The following is a 23,121-nucleotide window of genomic DNA, read 5'->3' on the forward strand; positions in this document are numbered from 1 at the left end:
CAACATCCACGACAGAGAAAAAGCCTAACTGAGGAAGATGAGGCTCTGGTTTTCACAGTTGAAAGCAGAACAATCCTGGTCTACGTCTCACTTAGGCGGTTCTGAGGTGATGCCCGTGCTCTGCCTGCACACCCCCCTCGGAGCTTTAGCTACGGTCACCAGCATGGCCATGACTCAGCTAACACGGGGGTCCCATAGGAACTGGGGGTGTTCGGCGCTGGCAGGGTGGGAGGGGGTGTGTGTGTGTGTAAGGTACAAACATGAGGAAGATACAGTCTCCACCTCAAAGAACTACCTAACAAGAAAGAACCTCAGACACCCCTATGACAGCCTTTCTCGACCTTGGCACTACTGACATTTTAGGCTGGATGCTTCTGTTGTAGGGCCGTCCTGTGCACTGTAGGACATTTAGCAGCATCCCTGGCCTCTACCCACTAGACGCCAGTGTAACTGCCCCACCCTTCCCCCAGCTATGATAAAAAATGTCTCTAGATGTTGTCAAATGTCCCCTGGGAGGCAACATCACTCCCAGCTGAGAAACACTGCCCTGCAACTAATCAGAATACAGTATGAAAAGTGCTGTGTGGGTAGTTAATGGGGGCGCTGAAATAGTGACTAATTCTGCTCCAGGGAGATGGCACAGGGCTCTCCATCACTGAGGTGGTTCTCCAGGAGGATTCTGAAAGACCTGAATTTCAACTGCAAGGACCAAGGACCTGAGGGAGAACGTGCACGTGGAGAAAGTGGACTCAGATTTCCAAAGAAGAGAAGCTGCAGGGAGACGAGCAGAAGGGTCAGGAGGAAGAAAAGAGAGAACCGAGTGGGCAGGGCATGAGAGGAGAAACAAGAAGTGCCACCACGGCAGGCTCTTGTAGGTGGCAGGGAAGAAGCAACCACCGCTCAAGCACAGAATTTAATAATTAAAAAAAATGGTAGGGCTTCCCTGGTGGTGCAGTGGTTGAGAGTCCACCTGCTGATGCAGGGGACACGGGTCCGGGTCCGGGAAGATCCCACATGCCGCGGAGCAGCTGGGCCCATGAGCCATGGCCGCTGAACCTGCGCGTCTGGAGCCTGTGCTCCGCAACGGGAGAGGCTACAACAGTGAGAGGTCCGCATACCGCAAAAAAAGAAAGCCCTGAGCCAGAAAGAAATGGTGCCTTACACAGAGGAGACGAGGATGGGGATTTCTTCCGACTTCTTATCAGAAGCTCTGGGAGGCCAGAAGACAATGAAATTACATCCATAAAGTGTTAAAGAAAAAAAACCCCAAAACCAAACAACAGCTAACTCAATCTCTATAAAACAGCAAAACTCTCCTTCAAAAATCAAGATAAAAAAAAAATCAAGATGAAATAATGACATTGTCAGACAAACAGAAACTGTGATAATTCATCACCAATGTGGACCACAAAAAAATGCTGGTGGGAGTTCTCCAGATGAAATGACAACAGACGGTGACTCTGTAGATCCACAGAGAAGAACAAGAAATGGTACCTATGTGGGTAAATATAAAAAGCTAATCTCTTCCCTTTTACCCTTCATTTTGTTTAAAACAAAAACGATAGGGGTGGATTAAATGGAACTATATTTTCCATATAATTCCGACACTAACTCTCAATAGACTGTGGTAAGTTAAAAATGATACTGAAACCCAGTCAGCAACCACACAATGACAACAACAAAACAGTGAAAAGGGTGTGGTTCAAGTATCAACAGGGCTCTATCAGCCCTGACGGCAGAGATGGGACCACTGAGCCTCCCGCTGAAAACAACTAGAAAATGGGAAAAAATACGTGGAACCGTTTTCAGACATCAGACGACACGCGAGGCAGGGCCGTTGTCCCCGAGAGAAGGGAAGCAGGCTGAGCCCTGTGACCGCCACGTCCCTCTTGAGAGGCACTTTGTGGACTGTGGTGCAGGCAGCTGACCCCAAGTGGAGCAGGTCTCAGTGAGCTGAGGAGGTAGAAATCAAAGTCTGGGCCGACTGAGCCGGATGGAACCTGAAGGACAGACTACCAAACAAGGTGGAGCTGTCCAGAAAGAGCAAAGAAGGCTGCGCAGACACTGCCTGGAGGCCCCGACTGAACACCAAGCCGGGCATGCATGGGGTGAGAAGGCATCTGCCTTCTCACCAGGCAGAGTGAAAAGTCCTTGCTGAACAACCAGGGAAATCCATGGAGATCCCAAAAGTACTAGTAGAACTGAACCAGCCAGAGTAACGCTTAACACCCCAACAGAGCTTCAAAACAGCCTCGAAATAAGCACGTGAAAAGGTACTCAACAGCACTAGCCATCAGGGACAAGCAAACCGAAATAACAGTGAGCTACCAATTCACATCCACTAGAATGGCTATCGTCAAAAAGAGAGACAGTGACAAGGGTCAGCGAGGACGTGGAGAAACTGGCACCCTGACACACTGCTGGTGGGAATGTAAAATGATGCAGCTGCTGTGGACAAGTCCGGCAGTTCCTCAAACAGTTACACACAGATTACAATGTGACCCATAAATGCTACTCCAGGTCTACACCCAAGAGAAATGAAAACATATACCCGCATAAGCTCCTGGACATACGTGACTGTTCACAGCAGCATCATTCACAACAGCCCAACAGTGGAAACCATTCCGTGTCCATCAACTGATCAATAAGTAAAATGCGGTATGGCCATACAATGGAATATTATTTGGCAATAAAAAGAAATGAAGTACCGATATATGCTACAACATGGAGGAGCCCTGAAAACACTATGTTCCGTGAAAGAAGCCGGTCACGGAGGACCACATATCGTGTGATTCCATTTACATGAGTTGTCCAGTACAGGCAAATCTACAGAGACAAAGTAGATTAGTGGTTGCCTAGGGCTGGCGGTGATGGTGGACTGGTGGCGTGTCACAGCTAAAGGTGTGAAGTTTCTTTTTCGGGTAATGAGAATGTTCCGAAATTGACTGTAGTGATGGCTGCACAACTCTGAATATACTAAAAGCCACTGAATTGTATACACTAAATGGGTGAAATATAGGATATATGAACTGTATCTCAATAAAAGCTGTTTTTAAAAAAGGACCTGCAAGTAATTTAACTGCCCGCCCAAACAAACTCCAACTCTTGAAAGGAAGACAGTACAGATATTCAACCACATAACATTAACAATGTCCAGCATCCACTAGAAATTATTGCATTTGCAAGAAGCAGGAAAATGTAACCCATAACAGGAGAAAAACCACCCTTTAGAATCAGACCTAGAATAGAGGTGAAGGAAAGAGCATCTGATACACACACACACACACACACACACACACACACACACATCTCAGATATGTAACAACTGATATATAACATGTTCAAGGATTTAAAGGAAAACATGAACACAGTAAGGAGAGAAATGGAAAATATAAAGCAGAACCAAATGGAACTTCTAGGACAGAAAATACACCATCTGAAAGGAAAAATATAGTAGGTGAGGTATTGTGGAGAAAATAACAGTGGCAATGAAGACACAGAAATAAAATATATCTGAAATGAAGCACCGAGAGGAAACAATACTGGGAAAACCCCTACAAAACAACAGTCTCAGTTGAGTGAGTAGAATCCTAGAAAGTGGGGGAGGGGACAGAAAAATACTTGAAGAAACAGTATCTAAGAGAATGGAGAAAAAGAATATGATAATCTCAATAGCTACAGACAAAGCATGTGACACAATTCAACATGCATTCATGAGAAACACTCTTGGCCAACCTGGAAAAGAACAAACGTCCTCAACATGATAAAGGGCATCTATGAAAAAACTACCACTAACACCATAAGTAACAGTGAAATACTGAATGCTTTCCCTCTAAGATGGGACACAAGGGAAGGAGGTCCGCTTTCTTGATGTCAACATTCTACTGGAGGTCTTAGCCAATGAAATAAAGCAAGAAAAGGAAATATCGCGTGTCCACAGATTGCAAAACTCGGTATTGTTAAGATGCCAACTCCTTCCCAAACTGCTCTACGGACTGCCTCCCAATAACATCAGCAGGCATTTTTTTGTTTATTAATAGTTATCAAGAGACTATTGTATTGGCATAGAGACAGACAAGTAGAACAACAGGACAGAACAGAGCCCAGCAACAGACCCACATTTAAGGCAGTAAAACAATTCTATGACAAAAAGAAAGTCTTTTCAATAAATGGGGTGGGTACAACTGACTGTATCTGCAGATAACATCATTACGTACACAGAAAAATCCTAACAAATGTACAAAAAGACTACTAGAATAAGTGAATCTTACAAGATGAAAGGTTAATATATAAAAATCAATTGTGTTTTTATATAGTAGTGACAAATTATTTAAAATGAAATAAGCCATAGCTTTCACAATAGCACTTTTCTGTTTATAATTAGAAAATGAGGTATAATATGGAGGAAACAAAATGTATCCTCAAGTATTAAGAAAAACTTTGGACTATATATTTAGATATAACTGCTCTTTAGAAATTCTGATTTAATTAACTACTGCTGAGATCTATTATATGGGGTTTAGCTGCATTTTATTCAAATGTAGCCACTTATTAATCATATTTGTGCTGATTCTGCCAGCCCAAAAGCAGAGATATGACCATTATAAGGAAAACCAATATTCAATTGCATTTGGCAGTATTTAAGAAATCAGGTATGGGGCTTCCCTGGTGGCGCAGTGGTTGAGAGTCTGCCTGCCGATGCAGGGGACACGGGTTCGTGCCCTGGTCCAGGAAGATCCCACATGCCGCGGAGCGGCTGGGCCCGTGAGCCATGGCCGCTGAGCCTGCGTGTCCAGAGCCTGTGCTCCGCAACAGGAGAGGCCACAACAGTGAGAGGCCCGCGTACCGCAGAAAAAAAAAAAAAAGAAATCAGGTATGTCATGTGAAATAAATATGGAACACTTATGAAGTCTTTGGTAAAACTTCCTTCTAAGAGTATGTCTTAAGCAGAAGCTTATTTTTCCATTTTGTGTAGGAATTTAATTATTGGGCAATACTGACCATTACATGTAAAAACAGTATTAACTGGATTGCTTTTTACCTATTAGATACCCAAAACAGTACTAGATAAAGAAAGTATACAATTCTGTCCTTCCCCAACCTTGCCAAAAAAAACAAAAAAAAACAAAAAACAAAACAAAACAAAACCAACTCAAAAACAACAACAAAAACCAAAACCAAACACCAAACAAGCTGGTAGAATCACAAAAATCAGTGTTAGATAAAGGCCATATGTAGTTTTCAAACTATGCTCTTATACAACAGTTGGACCAGGAACCAGGGATCTGCCACTAAAATTAGCTAGTAGCAGTCTTTTCTTAAGTGGCAGAAAAATGTCAAAATTGAATTTCTCCAATTTTAATTTTTACTTTAGAAGCACACAGTCCGTGTATTTCTTTTATAAAATTTCAGGGGTAACTGCATAAGGCCCGGGAGTCAGGCCTGTGTTGTTCTCATCTCCACCGTGGGCTTCACTGGGCACAGCCACCCCTGGTCTGGAAGGGTGCGAGGGGCCTCCTTCGTTCACGGGTCCAGGCAGATCTCAACACTACGGCATGCCCATAATGCCGTTAAAGAGCAGAAATTTAATGGAATGTAGAGACCATCCAGGCAATAAATAAGCACACAGAATCCCACTAACCTGAGGACTCCTGAAAGTGGAATAAAGAGGCTATTGGCTTTTATCCTTCCTGAGACTACCTTCTTAAGCTCCAAATATCAGACTGATTTACACTGAGGTTTCCTGCACATTATGTATACTTGGAAAAATCAACCACCGGCACCACCAAGCCGGTACCAAAAAAGAATAACACAAAATCTTAAAACACACACACACACACACACACACACACACACACACACACACACACACAGCTCTAAATACATACAGAGAAATAGCTCCACTTACTTGACATAGGATTTCTGGCACTTACCATGGGTGACTTATAGTATCTATGAAGTATATTAATGAAATCTGTAATTGTTAGCATTCCTGGAAGAAAGAATTATATATTAAATGTAAAACTATGAAAACATTATTAAAGAAAGGTTTCAGATGATGAGCAAACCTGGAGTATTTATTTACTGGACAGCCTTAAAGACTACCAGCACGGCTTAATATATTATTTAAAACTGTTAATCTGTTAATTATCTACACCACACTAAGATATACAAATTTAGCTGAAATTAAACCTGATAGTAATTAATGGAATTAATCACAGTAGTTGGCAATTCACCAAGACAAAACTTTCTGAATGTTGATTAAACATCACAAAAGACTTGCGGCTACATGTAAATAATTTAGGATACTTTAAAATAAGATAAAGTATCCCATAAGCTCTAGAAACATGACACTTTTGGTAGCACTTGGATTGTTTTCTGAGAATCCTCCTAAAAACAGCGCCATTTACGAAGGGCCCACTGTGTGCCGGACACCAGGACTACAGAGATGAAGGCGTGAACCTCTCCCCTGAGGCAGCTGCAGCACGAGGGGCGGCGGACACCGAGTGCCATTTCAGAATGATGCGATGCCTCCTAAGAGGGACGACACCCACTGTCCACTGTGATTGATTCATAAGATGAGAAAATTATGGAGCTTAGATACTGTGAGTTACGTGGTATTTTTAATAGCGTAACAACGCTTTATCAAAGGTACCAATCACGTTTCCATCGATTCATCTGCTGTGTCAGAAAAGTGCTCACCAGGGAGGGAGCGGGGATGGCCCGCGGCAGGACCGCAAGCGGAGGGACCGACAGGGAGGGGTCGGGCCTCAGCCTTGGGACCAGGGGACCGGCAAGGGCACCGAGGAGGCTTCAGAGCCAAAACGGCGCTGAATCCAAAGAAACTCCACACAGGTACATAAATGTTTTGAATTCACTCGCAGTCCCACCGCACAGGATGTAAAAGCAAGGCTGTCCTTCGATTGGTAACATGTCTACTAGGCCGCACTCCAAACAAACACTTCTTGAGCTAACTCAGGCTTTCAGATCCCCGGCCCGTGCCGCTTACCTACAAAACTTTGTCTTTTACTCTCCCACAGAGGCGCTGCTCGGACACCGTTGGCGACTAGGGCAAAGAAGGCCTTTTTAACCTAAGACCAATGAGAGAGACAACACGCATTTTTAGTCTATATATATGCAGAGAGAAAAATACCTTCCACTGAAACACTCAACCAAATCTTACCAGTTAAAAATAACTGAATTTATTAACATCAGCAATATGCTTTTGTATTATATTGAAAGGTATATAGGGATTGGAGATTATTTTTTCAAACTGAAACAATGCAGTCAGAGAGACTTTATGTAATTAAAACCACACAGAAGAATTAAACTTCAAAGGTTTGTTTTTTTTGGGCCACGCCACACAGCGGGCTCTTACTTCCCCAACCGGGGACTGAACCCGGGCCCTTGGCAGTGAAAGCGCCGACTCCTAACCACTGGACCTCCAGGGAATTCCCCAAACTTCCGAGTTTGCTCTTTCCTATATGTGGTTATTAGTTCATTCAGAAATACTGAAGTTCTATCAAAGTACTTGAAATGAAAATTTGTTTTTCATATGTTCAATAACAAAACAACAAGCATTCCCCCTTCATTTCCCTGAGGTTGAGAAAGAGAAGGAATGAACGATGTAATATACTCCTACTTTTATATCTTCTTGAGACAGACATTCACTGTGTGCCTATTATGGGCTGGGCCCTGTTCAGAGTAGTTCACATACGGTGTCTCCCTGAGCCCTCGGGACAAACACCCTCCGGGACACCGTGACAGGCAGCAGAGGTGATGATTTATTAAAAGCCAAAAGCTCAATGCTGAAAATGACCTCTAAATACAGACGGCAAATAACAAATGGAAAATGGTTCAATTTTACTGATCATCAAAGAAATGAAAATTAAAGCAAATTTAAAGTACCATTTATGGCTGCTAAATAAGCCAGTATTTTTTCGTTATAGCGCCCGACACAAGTGCAGTTGTCAACCCACTGGTGGCTCCATGAATTGTTAGAATAGTTTTTGAGCCACAGCTTGTATCAAGAATCACAAAAATATTCACACTGTTTGTGTACTAGCCTTTTCTCTGTTGAATTACTCACACAAAAATTTCAGGAGTAGGATTCCTGAATCAGAGAGGTTCGATTATGTGGCATTATTTCTAACACTGAAAACTGGAGAAAGATCTGCCTCCAACAAAACTTGTTAAATGTTGGTATACCAGTGAGAAAAAAGCATCAAATAGTATAACTGTGAAGATTATGTTGAAGTAAAAAGAAAGGTCTATGGCAGTGAAAATGCAGACTGTAAAATTATGCATTATAACTATATAAAACGTATTTACACGGAAAAGATCAAAGAGAAACAAGCAAAAAAACTGAACTTCTATATGATGGAGTTGAGGCAGTGGAAGTGTATCTCTTAAGCTTTTTTTTTATTCTGTGGTACAGTTATCTTTTTTTACCAAGAAAGAAAAAGGTTATGTTCTCACCCACTATACTCCGAAACCCCTTGTTAACTTAATAGTGAAAAGAGAGGATTTTAGGAAACTAGAGCTTCAAGTCAGAGTAGCAGTAATAACTCGACACCTGTTTCTGCCTTCACTGTGACTCATTTTTGCCTCTCTTTAGAATGACTTGTGTAGGTGCCTGGTTCACCTGCACCAGGGCAGAAGGACGGCTGGTGGGTGAGGCGCATTCTCGTTAGTCATTTTCCACACTTGTCTTAGCCGAGTCCTGAGTACAGCAGGGACTCCATCAATCTGTTGAACAAACTGGCAGGAAACTAGGAAGAGGAGGTGAGCAGAGCCAACCCAAGGGCACGAGAGCCAGACAGTAGCTAAATGGCATCCACAAACTGGTAAAATGGTGTCTGAACCACAGCTTGTATCAAGAATCACAAAAATATTCACACTGTTTGTGTAACTAAGTGGCATTCGGGGACGGTGTGCCGCTGTTTCTACCTTGATGATGCTCTGGGAATCCTTGACTGTGGGCCTAGAAAATATTATAAAAGAATATGGGGGAAAGTCATGGATGAACGGATTCTGAAACACATTAAGTATCTGCTTAGCTTGTTTTTCTAACTCGCTGGAGGAGGCAGGGAGTGGGGGCACTTTTAAAACCACAAACTGCTTACTGTTTCCTCCAAAATAACAGATTTAGCAGAGAAAGCCAGTATTAAAATCATTCATCAGGATCATTCACGTAACCCTAAGTGACCACAGCTGTTGAAAAGCCACTCCGGAAAGTTCTGGTTTGGCCACGATGAAGTAGCTGAAAACAACCGCACGAGTTGGACAAAACATACAAATCCCCATTAGAAAGCGCTGGCGGGCAGCACACAGGCAGGATTCAGGGAACTACAATTCTTGAGAGAAAAGAAAGATATGAACTGAGCTACAAAATTCTGGAATTTTTCCAAAGGCATTTTCCAAATCATGTTCAAATAGGCGACTTTCAATAGAAAATCTGAATCTATCAAAAGCATCAGATAAAACCCAGGCAGGAAAAATACAAAGAAAACCACACCTAGCACATCATAGGTAAGATGCTAAAAATCAAAAGCAAAGAGAAAACCAGCCAGAGGGAAGAAGAGACATTAACTTCCAAAGGAGCAGCAATCAGACCGATGGCAACACCAACAGAAGCAGGGCCTAACTTTAACACTCAGTGTAATGACTGTTCTTTCAGAAACAGAGAAAATCCTGCTTCCCCACGATAACTTCTCTAACCTGCTACCTACAAGCTCTTAAACAGCCCCTAAATGCTCCAAGTTAGTTACTAAAGGGGTTTCAAGGCCTCTGCACGCAAAACACAAGGAAATGCCCGCACAGCACTGACTCTCTCAGGTACCGAAGACGGACAGGCCAGGGACGCAGAGGGTGGGGTGGTGATGTGTGCTGACCTCAGGTCATCCTGAGGATACACTGCTGATGTCACGTGAGGGAAAAACCCAGGGAAGCAGCCGTCCAGCGGCAAAGGGGACATGAAGAGTTCAAGGTGAAAAGTGCCTTCACTTCTGCACAAGAAGGTATTAATAAAACAACCAGACGCTAAGGAAAATACTTGGAGTGAAGCAAAAAAGCCTCCAGTGGTTTCAGTGGGCGAAGCTGCAGGACCAACTGGACAGACCGACTTTTCGTCAGCTCAGGTCCTTAACCCTCTCTGAGCCTCGACATCCTCAGCTACAAGATGGGGCTAACAGCGCTTTCCTCACCAAGGGCATGTGTTTTTTGTTTTTGTTTTTTTCGTTTCTTGGCCACGCCGCACGGCTCGCAGGATCTCAGTTCCCTGACCAGGGGCTGAACCTGGGCGCTTGGCAGTGGAAGTGCTGAATCCTAACCACTAGGCCACCAGGGAACTCCCGCAAGTGCGTGGACTCACCAGACTTGCTATGAAGAGCTAAAAAGAATAAGAGCTTTAATTTTCCACCCTCTACTGACAGACCAGAAGCAGAGAATGAGTTAGTTTTCATTTCAGCCACACAAACTGTTGACAGGTCCACACGTCATGGAGGGAGTCACAATTCCACCCTCCAGAGACCCGACAGGACTCCCTAAAGTGGACAAGATGTGCTCTCAGTACCTTAGCGGGGGACGTCTCAGCGTCCCCAGATCAGCAGCCCTGCCTGCTGCTGTGGTTTCACTGCAGCCTCTGCAGTGACGAAACCTTCTAAACTTGGCTTTCTTGGCACCACATGCACGGAGTGTTCGAGGGGCAATTTAAAAAACTACGCTCGGGAAACTCCTCAATTACAGAAGGCACAGTGTGTCACCAACGAACCATCAACAGAGGCTGAAAGAGGACTGGCGCAGCCTACTTCTAAGGGAAAAACTCTAGGGGCCTTGAGTGCCTCTGAAAATTTCTTTCAACTGATAACGCAATTTGCTCAAACTGTTACCAATTAAAAATTTTATATTTTAATAGGATTTTCTTTTTTCTTTTTTCTAAATTTATTTATTTACTTTTGGCTGCACTGGGTCTTTGTTGCTGAGCGCGGGCTTTCTCTAGTTGCGGCGAGTGGGGGCTACTCTTCGTTGCGGTGCGTGGGCTTTTCACTGCGGTGGCTTCTCTTGTTGCGGAGCATGGGCTCTAGGTGCAAAGGCTTCAGTAGTTGTGGCTCATGGGCTCTAGAGCGCAGGCTCAGTAGTTGTGGCGCACGGGCTTAGTTGCTCCACGGCATGTGGGACCTTCCCAGACCAGGGCTCGAACCCATGTCCCCTGCATTGGCAGGCAGATTCCTAACCACTGTACCACCAGGGAAGCCCTTAATAGGATTTTCAAACAACCAAATGTGATAATCAGCTAAGTAAAGAGGAAAATAAAAGCCTAATATAAAAATGATTTTTTTTTTTTTTTGCTGTACGCGGGCCTCTCACTGTTGCGGCCCCTCCCGTTGCGGAGCACAGGCTCCGGACGCACAGGCTCAGCGGCCATGGCTCACGGGCCCAGCCGCTCCACGGCATGTGGGATCTTCCTGGACCGGGGCACGAACCCGTGTCCCCTGGATCGGCAGGTGGACTCTCAACCACTGCGCCACCAGGGAAGCCCTATAAAAATGATTTTTAAAAAGGGTAAGCCGGCCTTAGTTGCGCTAAGAGATTCTGGCAATCTAAATGCCAAGTAGCACATCTGTGTTCCCCAAAAATGGGAATCTGATTCCTCTAATGCTTCCCTGCTTTCCATACACAGTTTTACCCTGATTCTCAATAATTAAATTAATTGTGTGGCTTTTAAAATTAATGCTGATGCGTAGCTAAAGCTCTTTAAAACTGTTCACTACAGTTTTTACATCAGAGCTCGTCAAATGGATTTCACAACACCTGACAGTGTCTCCCCTGAGCAAGGATGGGCCCAGCTTCTCAGGTTTGGTCTCCAAGACCCTCTGTGATGCAGCCCCAGCCTGACCCCCACCGTCCAGCAGACTCCTCAGTCCGTGAACTTATCTTCCGTTTTTTTGGCTGTGTCACAATGTTCCTTCTACTTCAAATGGACTTACCTTCTGCTCCACCTGTTAAAGCCCAGTTTGCCTGTAACTTCTAAGTCCTCAACACAACCTACCCACGTCACGCCCGGCCGAGTCGAATCCCTCCTCTACTCCCGCAGGACCTCACGCATCTCCTTCCTGGAGTTTCCCTCGTGGCTCCTTAGGTTTAAAAGTGGCAGAGAAACATTTCTGGCATCTCTTCCTCTTGAAAAGTTATTCTCAAACTACAGGGAGTATAAACTAGGAGGAAAATGAGCGAGGAGATGCCAGGACGAGAAGCAAGTGGAGCACGGTTCACGCTGACCAAGAGGAGGAGCCTCTTGGGGAGGGGCGCGGAGAGGAGCCCACTGATGCCTCCGACCCGGAAGACCCAAGACTGGAGGCTCCGGATGCTTGGGCAGGGGCAGGGCTGAAAACAAACAGGAAGATTGTTTCAAATCAGGTCATGACCAAAGCCACCCGCCATCACCATCAAAGGATTATTTTCCTGGAGAAACTGCTTCAGAAATAAACTACACAGAGGTGAACATTTGGGGGCTTCCAATGAATAGGACGGTGGCCCAACACTCTTCAGTGAGACCCCCCAGGCAGAAGCTCCCCTGTGGTCGCCCCCCAGCTGCCGGTGCTCACTCTTAATTACGAGCCACTCGACACAACCCTGAACGTTGCAGCCGCATGACTTCTAGTTTTGAATGCGTCTCACTGGACGGGTTAAGAACAAAGAAGCTTCTAAGAAGCAGAACAGAAAAGTAACGAGAGAAGGAGACAGGATAAGAATATTAAAGGATCAATTCAGGGGGCCCAAGATCTCCCGACTGAAGTTCCAGAAGAAAGGAAACAGCAGGAAGAGAATCTCGGAACGAACAGCACAATGAACACGGACCGAGTGACACGTGTGGCAGGTCCAAAGGCCCATCGGGTGCCTGGCTCACAAGTGGAAAAGACTACAACCAGGCGCCCGGCGTGGAAGCGCCAGAGATAGAGAGAAAACCCCAAAAGCTTCCGAGGGGGTAAACCGCACATAAAAAGATGGAGATTAAAGAAGAGAGAAACCACGACAGCTGTCTCTTCAGCGACACTGGCAGCTAAAAGCAATGGGACGACGCCTTCGAAATTCTCAACCGACCTTGTGGAATCTACACACAGTCTGCAGATTGAGTGTAAGTAGCTAACTCTCATGCGTCTTTTCCTGGGACGTGTACGGACAGCGTTTGCACCCCCTGACCCCCCTGACGTTTGCACCCCCTGATGGAGCTGGATAGCGTTCGACGAGGCCACAAGGTTGGGATTAGTGTCCGTAGGAGAAAGACCAGAGCTCTCGTGCGCTCCAGGCAGCTGTCTGCAAGCCAGGAAGAGAGGCCTCGCCGGGAACTGACGCCACCCGGCACTTGGTCTTGGACTCTCAGCCTCCAGGGCTGGGGGAGAAATTCCTGTGAAGCCTGCCAGCCTGCGGGGTTTTGTTATGCAGCCCTAGTGCACTAGGGCCGGAAGCTCCTGGAGAAAGTGCTCCGCCAAAACAGAGAGAGTAAATCACGAAAGCAGAAAAGCATGTGTTCAAAAATCAGGAGAGGGTGGAGGCAATTCCCGCCATGAACCAGTGAAAGTCTCAGGTGACGGTGACGGGCAAGAAGACGCAGAGCCGCAGGCGTGGCTCCAAGTAGGGCTGGAAATGTGTGGGCCAAGTCCGGCTGCACAGGAAATCCTACTGAGAAGTGAGCCGGTGGGAAAAGCCTCAGGTGTTCAAAGAAAATAAAAAACGGAAGAATTCTAAGCTCCAGGAACAACGCTGAACTGTACAAATAGGAAATGTAACCACGTAAACCACTGGGCCCAGTGACACAGTCAAATGAATGAAAGCACCCCGGTACTGAGATAGTGACACCGGGTGTGAGGGGAGGAAGGAAGCCACACAAGGAACAAAGAACCCAGCTACCGAATTAGGGAGGAAAACGTGTCTAAAACTAATGAATCAAGGTCATGCGGCAGTGAACGCCAGATTTAACAGCTGAACTGTCGGTTCTGGGGAGTATGACAAGGGCGTAAGGAACAGGGACTGCTCTTTTCAGGTAAGCTTTTCTCGTACCACTTTTAAACTGTGTGACGCTTAAAACCACGGCCTGTGCTTCTGGGTTAACAGTCTGCTGGCTGTCGGCATCAGCAGGTCCCGCCCCGTGTGAGCGCCACAGTTCGGAGCCCCCAGCCTTATTCTCTCCTGCGACGCGCTCTAATTCCCACTGCTCTGGGGGGCAGCTACTTACTAATTGGGCCTAGGAATAATTCAGCTTACTGAGGAGTCTTTCTGGATATGGGTTATTATTCGCTCTCTCTCCTGGTTTCAAGTCATCTGTTAATTAGAGGATGCGGTCAACAAAGTCAGTATTCAAGTCATCGTTCCAGACGCTGCCGAGCTTAGAGTGAAGGATCTTAAGGCGCCCCAGCAGTGTCTTACCCAGAAAGCAGAGCCTGGCTCGCACGTGGTTTATTTGAGAACGTGGTCCCGGGGGCGGGAGTGACACAGGCTAGCAGGGGAGCCAGTGTCAGTGTGTGAAGGGTGGTGGAGCTGGCCGCAGGACAGGGGACTGGCAGGGGCTCGACGGCACCGGGTTCGTCCTCCCCGAGCGTGCGAGGCAGGGGCGTTTCCCCACCTGCTCATCCCCGCTGGTTACGGAAGCGGAAGCGGAGGTGCCGCCCACCACGCCTGCAGGGCTGGCTGCAGTAGCAGGTGGCCCGGCCCACGAGAGGCACCCAGTACAGCTAAGAAACCTCGCTCCAGGCAGGCTGCGATTTCACTGACGTTCCCCGGAGGTCCATAGGCCAGCGGTTCACTGAGCTGCTGAGATACACTTCTGCATCTTCTCCATCAGGACAGGGCACGAGGCTCTGTCAACCGTCAAGATGAAACCCAGATTTGCCTTTCACGGTACCACCACATCTACGAACAGTCCCCAAAGGAAATCGGGTTCATCTCCCCGACTTTCTGGGGTCGGTTCATGATAGGTTTCCAGAGATTACTACTTTTATTACTTTATGAATAATTCATTCAAACACCTTACCTGGGAATGACACCACATTTCCCACCGTTTTCTGAGGACTCTTTTTTTTCCTCTCACCTGGAACCTCGGGCGTCAGGCCTCAGACCTGTTCTCCACCATTCTTCCACTCCCACTGAGAGCCTGGAAGTCTGCATCCTGATTAAACTAGGGATCAGAAAGCAAACAGGCACCTCCTACCATCCACACCTATCCTGGGCTGTAACTTCTTCTAATCACCATTCACTGTACTCTTTCCGTTTTGAAGATCATTTTCCTTGATAAGGAAAAAGCACAAAACGGGCTGAAGAGTTTCCCTTCCTCTTTATCGGCACCTGCAGCATGAATCTCGAGCAACAGAGCGAACCCTTATCCTTCTTGCTTCGAAAGCAGGCGAGCACCTGCTTCCCGCTTGTGGATCTCGATTCTAACCCCGATTAAGAGGACCCTGGGCAGCCCCCTCCTAGTCATGCCCTTCTTCAACTTACTTATATGCTCGTCTTTCTATAGTTTCTACATGTGCTTCTAAAAACCCGCGTTTGGCAAACAGCTACTTATTTGGACACTTGCCTGTTTTCTCTTTCATTGGCACTATTAAAATCGTATCAATGGGAATGATTTGAACAATAAAACAAAGTAATAGTGGATTGTAACCCAATGGAAGCTATCTATCTATCTCCATAAACGTATGCCGACACAAATGACTGAATAAACAAGTGAAAGGAAGGAACACACGTCCTTTGCAGAAGAATTCCAACCAACCTGCGTAGCCCTCAACTCCCCACTCCTTACGTGTGGGCGGTGCAGAGTGACCTTCTCCTAAAGAGGACAGTATGGAAAAGAGGAACTTTACAGTAAAGAAACCTGATAGACACACCGCAGCCAGGTGACTGAGGTTAAGATCGACAGCGATAAGCGGTAAGCAGTTCTGATATGACGTGAGGAGCACTTTTCCTCTGTGGTCTTCCTTCCAAGGCCCATAATCCAAGTCTGGTCATGAGAAAAAAACATCCGACAAATTCCATTTGGGGGCATCCTACAGCACACTTGGCCAGCTCCTCAAAACTGTCGAGGTTCCCAAAAGCCAGGAAGTCTGAGAAACTGTCACAGCAAAGGGGAGCCTGAGGGGACGTGACGACTAAATGTTAACAGTAACCTGGATGGGATCCTCGAGCAGAAAAATGACATCAGGAAAAGACACAGGGAAATCTAAACAAACTGTGAACTTCAGGCAATAACTACGTATCAGTACTGGTTCGTTAACTGTGACAAATGTGACCATACTAACGTCAGATGGCAAAAATGGAGCGGACTGGGTGTGGGGTATATGGGAACCATCTGTACTATCTTCACAACTCTTCTATCAAAATCTAAAAAAGTTTATGAAAAACGTTGTTAGCAGAATGTTGCTAGAAACACACACTCCCTCACACTGCCATGGTGAGGGAAGACCCATATGATTCTCGGTGCTCCCGTCGCCCCCCAGTCCTGGAAGTGAGGATTCCACTGGGCAGTTCTATTTACTTTGGAGCCTTCCATACCTCCTGAGAAGTTACCACTTAGAACCTGAAGGCACTAAACCATACCTATCAGTACCATCTGTGCTGCCAGACTTCCTCGGAAGGGACGGTATGTGTTCTCTACTCCGCCATTTACTAAACTACTGTCTCTCAGCCCCAGACCCTCCCTTCTGACTCTGCTTCGTGACACTGGGGCCCTGTGGACCACATCTCAAGTCTGCCATGGGCTCTACTGCAGCCTGACAGGAGGGAGGCCAGCGAGGACTGGAGGGCTAGGCTGAAGAAGGGCTGCTTCACCTGATGACCACCTGTATCGGTGTGCGAGGGCGGCCACAACAGAGCACCATGAACTAGGGGCACAAACAACAGGGACGGATCGTCTCACAGTCCCGGAGGCTGGAAGTCTGAGATCAGGGTGTCAGCAGGCCTGGTTCCTTTTCTGTGCAGAAAGATCTGTTCTAGGCTTCTCACCTGGCCGCTGGTGGTGTGCAGGCACGCCCTGACACCCCTGGGCTTGCACACGCGTCACACTGATTTCTGCCTTCGTTGTCACCGGTACCCTCCCCGTATGCAGGATTCTGTGTCCACATCTCCCCTTTGTATAACGACGCCAATCACGGTGGACTACAGGACTGACGCCTTCGTGACTAATTACCTCTTAGTGGCCCTACGTCCAGCTAAGGTCACGTTCCGCAGCGCCTGGAGGTCAGGACACAGGACTGTGGGGAGAGGGCCTGGCCCGGCGCACATCCCGCCTGCCGGCCGCTCCACCTGCTTCCCTCCTGCAGCAGCAGCAGCGGCTGAGTCCCGCCTGAGCGGCCTCCGCACGCTCTCCCCGCACCGCCTGCCGCCGAGGCACAGCCCCGGCCAGAGGCGGCCCCTCGGAAGGCGCCACAGGCTCTTCCTTCCCTCCCTGATGCCCCAGGGCAGCGGTTTTCGAGCCGCAGAGCGCTAGAACCAGAACCGCTGGAAGGACTCGGTAAGACACGACCACTGGGCCTCACCATGACTTTCGGTTTACTGGGTCTGAGGTGGCCTGACGGTCTGTGTGTCCCGGAAGTTCCTAGTGATGCTAAAGCTGCAGGTCTGAGAACGCTGCCTCAGAGATCAGTACTTACCCTGTCAGTGACCCAGTTGACTTACGTCCAATGACCACTGGTTTACGCTAGTTTTCTGTTCAACGGCTGCTATGGCTTCTGTGTCCTGACCGGACCCCGACCGATACAGAAGCGCACGCACCAGGCAGGGTTCTGGGGACAGAGGGTTTGGGACCGGGCGCATGTCTTTGGGCCTGAACACAGCGCTGAGCTCTGGGTCAGCGGGGACTCAGATCCCCAGCGATCCCGGGCAGGCAGCGGCATCGAGAGGGAACAAGCATCACCTGTGACCGTGGTGTCCCCGCCCCACTCCGCAGCCGCCAGAGGAGAGCAGGGGCCAGGCGCTGCTGCACTAGCTGTCACTGCAGCGACAGGAACGTGGGATCTGGTGTGGGCAGAGTCCTGCCAGGGGATGGGGCTCACACACCGGGGAAAGGACAAGCTCCGACTGGGGACTCTCGGTCACCGAGAACCTGGCAGCCTCTATGGCAGCCCTAAAACGCCCTTCTCTTGTAGCTACCAGGCTGACCTTTCCCAAATCCAACACAAAATGTAATGCTGCGGGACTCGGAGAGTCACCACCCCGAACTCACAGTCTCCCCGGTCTCTGACGTGAAAGCCGGGGCTCTGATTTGGAAGGAGTGCAGCCCTGGAACCCAGCACGGCGACAGGGCTGGACTCGGACGACGCAGAGATTCCTGAACGCCAGAGCGACTCCGAGCCCCCCTTGGTGGTGGAAACGGCTGGCTGCGTGGTGTCAGAATTGCCTTTCTTTGCCTGGAAGCCCAGCAGCAAGTTTTCCTGGGCAGACGCCTTGCACGGGGTCGCTCGTTCTCCATTCTCCAGGCAACCACAGCTGCCTCTGCGGCCCCGAGACCTGTGACTGGGGACAGACTCCAGCCTGCCCCCGAGAGGGGGCCTCACACATGGAAACAACGATAAAGCTCCGCTATTTCATATCTGCAGAAACCTGGGAGGTAAGTGTGGGAATAGCTTCTAATAATATTAGACCAAGGAGAGGGAATTGAACGCTGGATACGGTAGGGTTTATTGACACAGGTGGATTTACCAGAAATGTGGATTTAACGTTTAGTGCATGCCACTGGGAACGGCTCTGAAGCTTTCTGAGTTGACTGCCTTGAAATGCAGGGCATTGCCGAGTGCATGTTTGAGGAGGCCGAGATGCCAGAACTTCGGAGGCCTAACGAGGAAGAGTGAACCCACAGGCTCAGGGAGACTTCAGCACATGCGGCCTGCACACCCAGCCCTCAGCTACCTTCCCCCAAAGGGCCCCGAGGTCACAGCCTCCCCAGGTTTTTGAGAAATGTCTGCGTGCGGGGACCCCTACCCCCTGAGAAGCTGCGTGCTGGCTGCGCTCTGCAGGGGGCAGCACCGTGACGGCCTCACTGATGCCAGTGTGGTGGCAGGTCCTGAGGGAGCAGGGCAGGCTCGTGGCCAGGGGTGAGAATGTTCTGATTCGCAGACGGTTTGGTCGTGGCTAACCTGTTACAGCAACCCTAGGAGTGAGACAGATGCATGGCCCTCTAAAGTGCTCCTGATCTACGTAACAAGAAAAATTCTCAGTCCAGGGGCCAAAACCCCAACCTGAGTCATCAACATGGAGTCTTGTCCTCTCACCGTTTCCAGACCTGAGCCGCTCTCAGACCCAGAGCCCCACTCGCAGGGGCGCGGGGTCCCCCGAGGACAGTGCCCCGCCCAGGACGTGCCGTTCCTCCCGTCCCACTTCCTAGGATGACTGAGCACTGGGGAAAAGGAGACGCAGACTTTCCAGGGTGACCGGATGCTGGCTCTGAGTGGACGCCAATTCCTAGAACCCCAAATGCCACCACGGTCACTGGTCAAAGGTGGGGGCTTACAGTCAGTCAGGTGACAGACGGAGTCTCAGCCAAGGTCAAGCCCAAGGAGCTCACGGGGCTGCAGGCCACACTGTGGTTACCCGCTCAGTCCTGAGTATGTCATTGGGATCCCTACGCTGGCTCTCGGACCCACGGGGCGAGAGATACCGTGCCGAGGAGGCCTAGGGAGGACGCCCCTGAAGCTAGCAGGCTGGCAAGCCAAGCGCAGCAGACCACCCCTGGGGAAGTGCGCGGACGGGGAGGCTGACCGTCACACCCCAGGGAAGCTGCCCATCTGGCTGTGACCGCATCTCCCAGAGTGACTGGATTCCTGTAACTCCAGATGCAGCATCGCAGGGCCCTGCAGCCGTCGGCCGCGCACGCTTTTTCTCTGTGCCAACGTACAAGGACCCCGAGAAGCAGTCTGCCTTGACATTGCATGGCACACCCTCACCTCTGGCTCTCTGACTGCACACAGTCTGCAGGGATGCTGACCACCCCACAGGCCTCACGTCACACGGTCCCGTGACATCGATGACACAGTGCTGACGGGTCTGATGGGCAGGAAGTGGCAATGCTTTAGACGCCTCGGTGTGACATCGGCCAGCCAGCCAGTGGCTGGGGTCAGGGTGAGGGAGGCCACAGCCTGGAGCGTTGGAGAGACCCCCATGCCACTCAGGCTGCTGCCCGCACCCCTGCCACCCTTGGCAGGTCTCCGCAAGCGGCACACACCGTGTCTGAGCGCTGCTCTGACACGGTCAGAGTAAGTCTTCACAGGGGCCCAGAGCAAGACACAGCTCTGCAGCAGGGCAGGCCCCTCGTCCACCCGGGCCTGGGGCCCCCTGCGAGGCCAAGCTGGGGACGCCGAATGAGGCCCCCATCAGGCACCAGCAGGAGACTCACTGGGTTTTTGGAACAAACAAACAAAGAGCAAAAAGCGATGCCTTCGTCTGCAGGTAATTATTTTCCTCTTGAGAAACAGTTCCTGGCTTACTACGGGGTCCTGGTCGGGAAGGAACAACTCGGCTGAGATGCCGAGTGACCGTGCAAGCCGAGCGGGCGGCGTCTGCCCCGTCCAGCCTGAGCACCGGGCGCCCCGCGACACTGGGTGAGGGAGCCGGTGGGAGTCGGGCATCACCCCCTCCCTCAGTCACACCGCAGTCGGGGCTCCGGACGACCGCCGACGCCGAGGGAGAAGCAGGCGGGCCAAGGGGGAGGGACGCGACTCTAGGACGTGCACTGGGCTCCGGGGCACCAGGACCAAGGCGCCATCTCTCACACCGACGCGAGACTCAGCGACAGGACCCTGGGGCGCGTCACAGCCCCACCTGCGGGAGGCCCACGGGCCTCGCAGAGGCCGAGCTGGAGGCTGAGGGCGCGGCCGCCTGGGGCGAGCGGCCCTTCTCTCCCTCTCTTCTCCATTGTCTGCGACCCCGTTTTCAGTTCACCTGTGAACAGCTGACTCTGGTTCCCAGACCAGCTGTGTCTGACACTCTGGGCCCTCAGGGTAACTTGGTCAGAATATAAGTGTTGCTCTGCAACCTGCTTTTTTTTAACTTAAAAATAAATACATTAGGGGACGTCCCCGGTGGCGCAGTGGATAAGAATCCACCTGCCAATGCAGGGGACACGGGTTCGAGCCCTGGTCCAGGAAGATCCCACACGCCGCAGAGCAACTAAGCCTGTGCGCCACAACTACTGAGCCCGCGAGCCACAGCTACTGAGCCCGTGTGCCACAACTACTGAGCCCACGTGCCGCAACTACTGAGCCCACGTGCCGCAACTACTGAAGTCCACGCGCCTAGAGCCCGTGCTCTGCAGCAAGAGAAGCCACCGCAGTGAGAAGCCCGCACAACACAGCGAAGAGTAGCCCCCACTCGCGGCAACTAGAGAAAGCCCATGCACAGCAACGAAGACCCAACACAGCCAAAAATAAACTAAAAATTAAATCTTAAAAGAAAAAACAAACACATTCTCCACAAACGTTTTTTCCGCCCTCCTCGGTGGCTCCATGCTGTCCTATCACACGCGCACACAGGGAGCCGTCTAGGCCACGACCCCGCCCAGAGGACGGTCACCTGGTCTCGGGGACGGGCTGTGTCTCCCTTGCTCGCCTCCCTCGTTCTCGAGACATGTCCACGACCACCACTGCTGTCTGTGTCTAGACAACAGTCGACTCAGCCCTTTCAAACACATCTTTAACTTTGCTGTAACCAGTGCCAACCCCCCCCCATTTCCATGGTAACCAATTTTAGCTCCTTTAAAGCTTAGAGCCTCAAGGATTCGTGATTTCCAGGAGACAGGCACATGCAGCTTCTATTAATTAGGGAAGTGAGAGTCACTGGATTAGTGACCTCCGATGATCCATAAAGCATCACATTTTTCATGTCTTACTCACTCTGGCTAAATTCTAAATTCAGAAAAGAGTTAATTTTACAACACGGGAAAAGCTGAACAGGAGTGAAAGCAGGTGCAGGGCGTACGCGCTGTCATGTGCTTTTCTGTCGGTGGAAAGCGACAGTCAGGACTTTGGAGGGTGGAGCGAGGGTGAGACGGGCTGGTCTACTTCTTTATTTGGGGAATTCAGAATTTCTCGTTACTTTACTACTGGAAGTCTGTAGTTACCGTGGTAGAGAACATTTCCTGTAACACTGCACCTGGATGCCTCTCTGTCCTCTTTGTGTCAAAGAAATCAGAGTTGTAGAAGGGACCTTGAAGGTTACCTGGTCCGAGGTGAATTTAGCAAAGTCATAGCATTTTAGGCCAGTTTATAAAAAAAAAAAAATTGGAAAATAAAATTAAGAACTAAGCCACGTCTACATCCCTGAGAATCCTGTACGGCTGAGCCTGATGCGGGCAAAGCAGCTCCTAGAGCCCAGGCGGCCTCAAGGAAGAGCCACAGGGCGGGCCGCTGGGGCCGCCCGCAGGGCAGGCGGGGGAGGCCTGGGGAGAGGGCCCCGAGCGCTGGGACGAGCTGGCAGGGCCAGGGCACACAGCCTCCAGGGCAGCCCTGGACGAGGCTGAAAGAGGCCGGGGTGAACTCGCACAGGCACCTTACCCGCTGGGGTCCCCCTAAGGGATCAGCGGAGGCTGCCCTCCCTGGCCTTTGCCCCTTCCCCTTCTCCCCCAGTCCCCCAGGGGCTCCCCTGGCAGGACGCCCTAATAAAGCGCCCACTGCCCATGAATTCCTGGCTCAGCATCTACTTTGGGGGAACCCAGGTGAAAACAATCCTGCTTGGTAAAGATTTACGTATAAATCTATACACCAAATGCACACACGTATACCTGTGTATGCACACATATTTTATTACACCGGATGTAATCTGGTCTTCGCATTGAATGTATTATTTGGGACTTTTCACGTCTGATTGTAAGTCATATTGGTATAAAACGAGTTACAATAAGCATAATTTTCATACCAAAATAATCAGGTTCAAATTTTCTGCTGAAAGAGATCAGTAGAGTTTTCTCTTAAGAGATTACCCACCTGAGTGATGCTTTCTTTTTAACCAGTATTATTTCAACTTCACCGTTCTACTAAATAGCTAAGGCCTTCAGGACGAGCCGAGGGAGAAGATGCAGCCAGCGGTTAAGGGCTTGGGGCCGGCGCGCATCACACAGACCCGAGCGCCAATTCCAGGCCC

The 23,121-nt window shown here is 49.3% G+C and overlaps 1 protein-coding gene across 6 annotated transcripts in view; it reads right to left on the reverse strand.

The window, feature by feature from the left end:
- PRKAG2 (protein kinase AMP-activated non-catalytic subunit gamma 2) overlaps positions 1-23,121 on the reverse strand; it is a 275,589-nt gene that overhangs the window by 19,655 nt on the left and 232,813 nt on the right. For all 6 annotated transcript variants that reach the window (XM_024754453.1, XM_024754452.1, XM_024754455.1 and 3 more), the window contains 2 exons: positions 7,010-7,091; positions 5,934-5,992 (listed from right to left, as the gene is read on the reverse strand). In XM_024754453.1, coding sequence (XP_024610221.1) covers positions 5,934-5,992; positions 7,010-7,091 — 141 coding nt within the window. The remainder of the gene's footprint in view (positions 1-5,933; positions 5,993-7,009; positions 7,092-23,121) is intronic.

Source organism: Neophocaena asiaeorientalis, unplaced genomic scaffold (assembly GCF_003031525.2).
Source record: "Neophocaena asiaeorientalis asiaeorientalis breed wild unplaced genomic scaffold, Neophocaena_asiaeorientalis_V1.1 scaffold407, whole genome shotgun sequence".
In the NCBI taxonomy this organism is placed as follows: domain Eukaryota; kingdom Metazoa; phylum Chordata; class Mammalia; order Artiodactyla; family Phocoenidae; genus Neophocaena; species Neophocaena asiaeorientalis.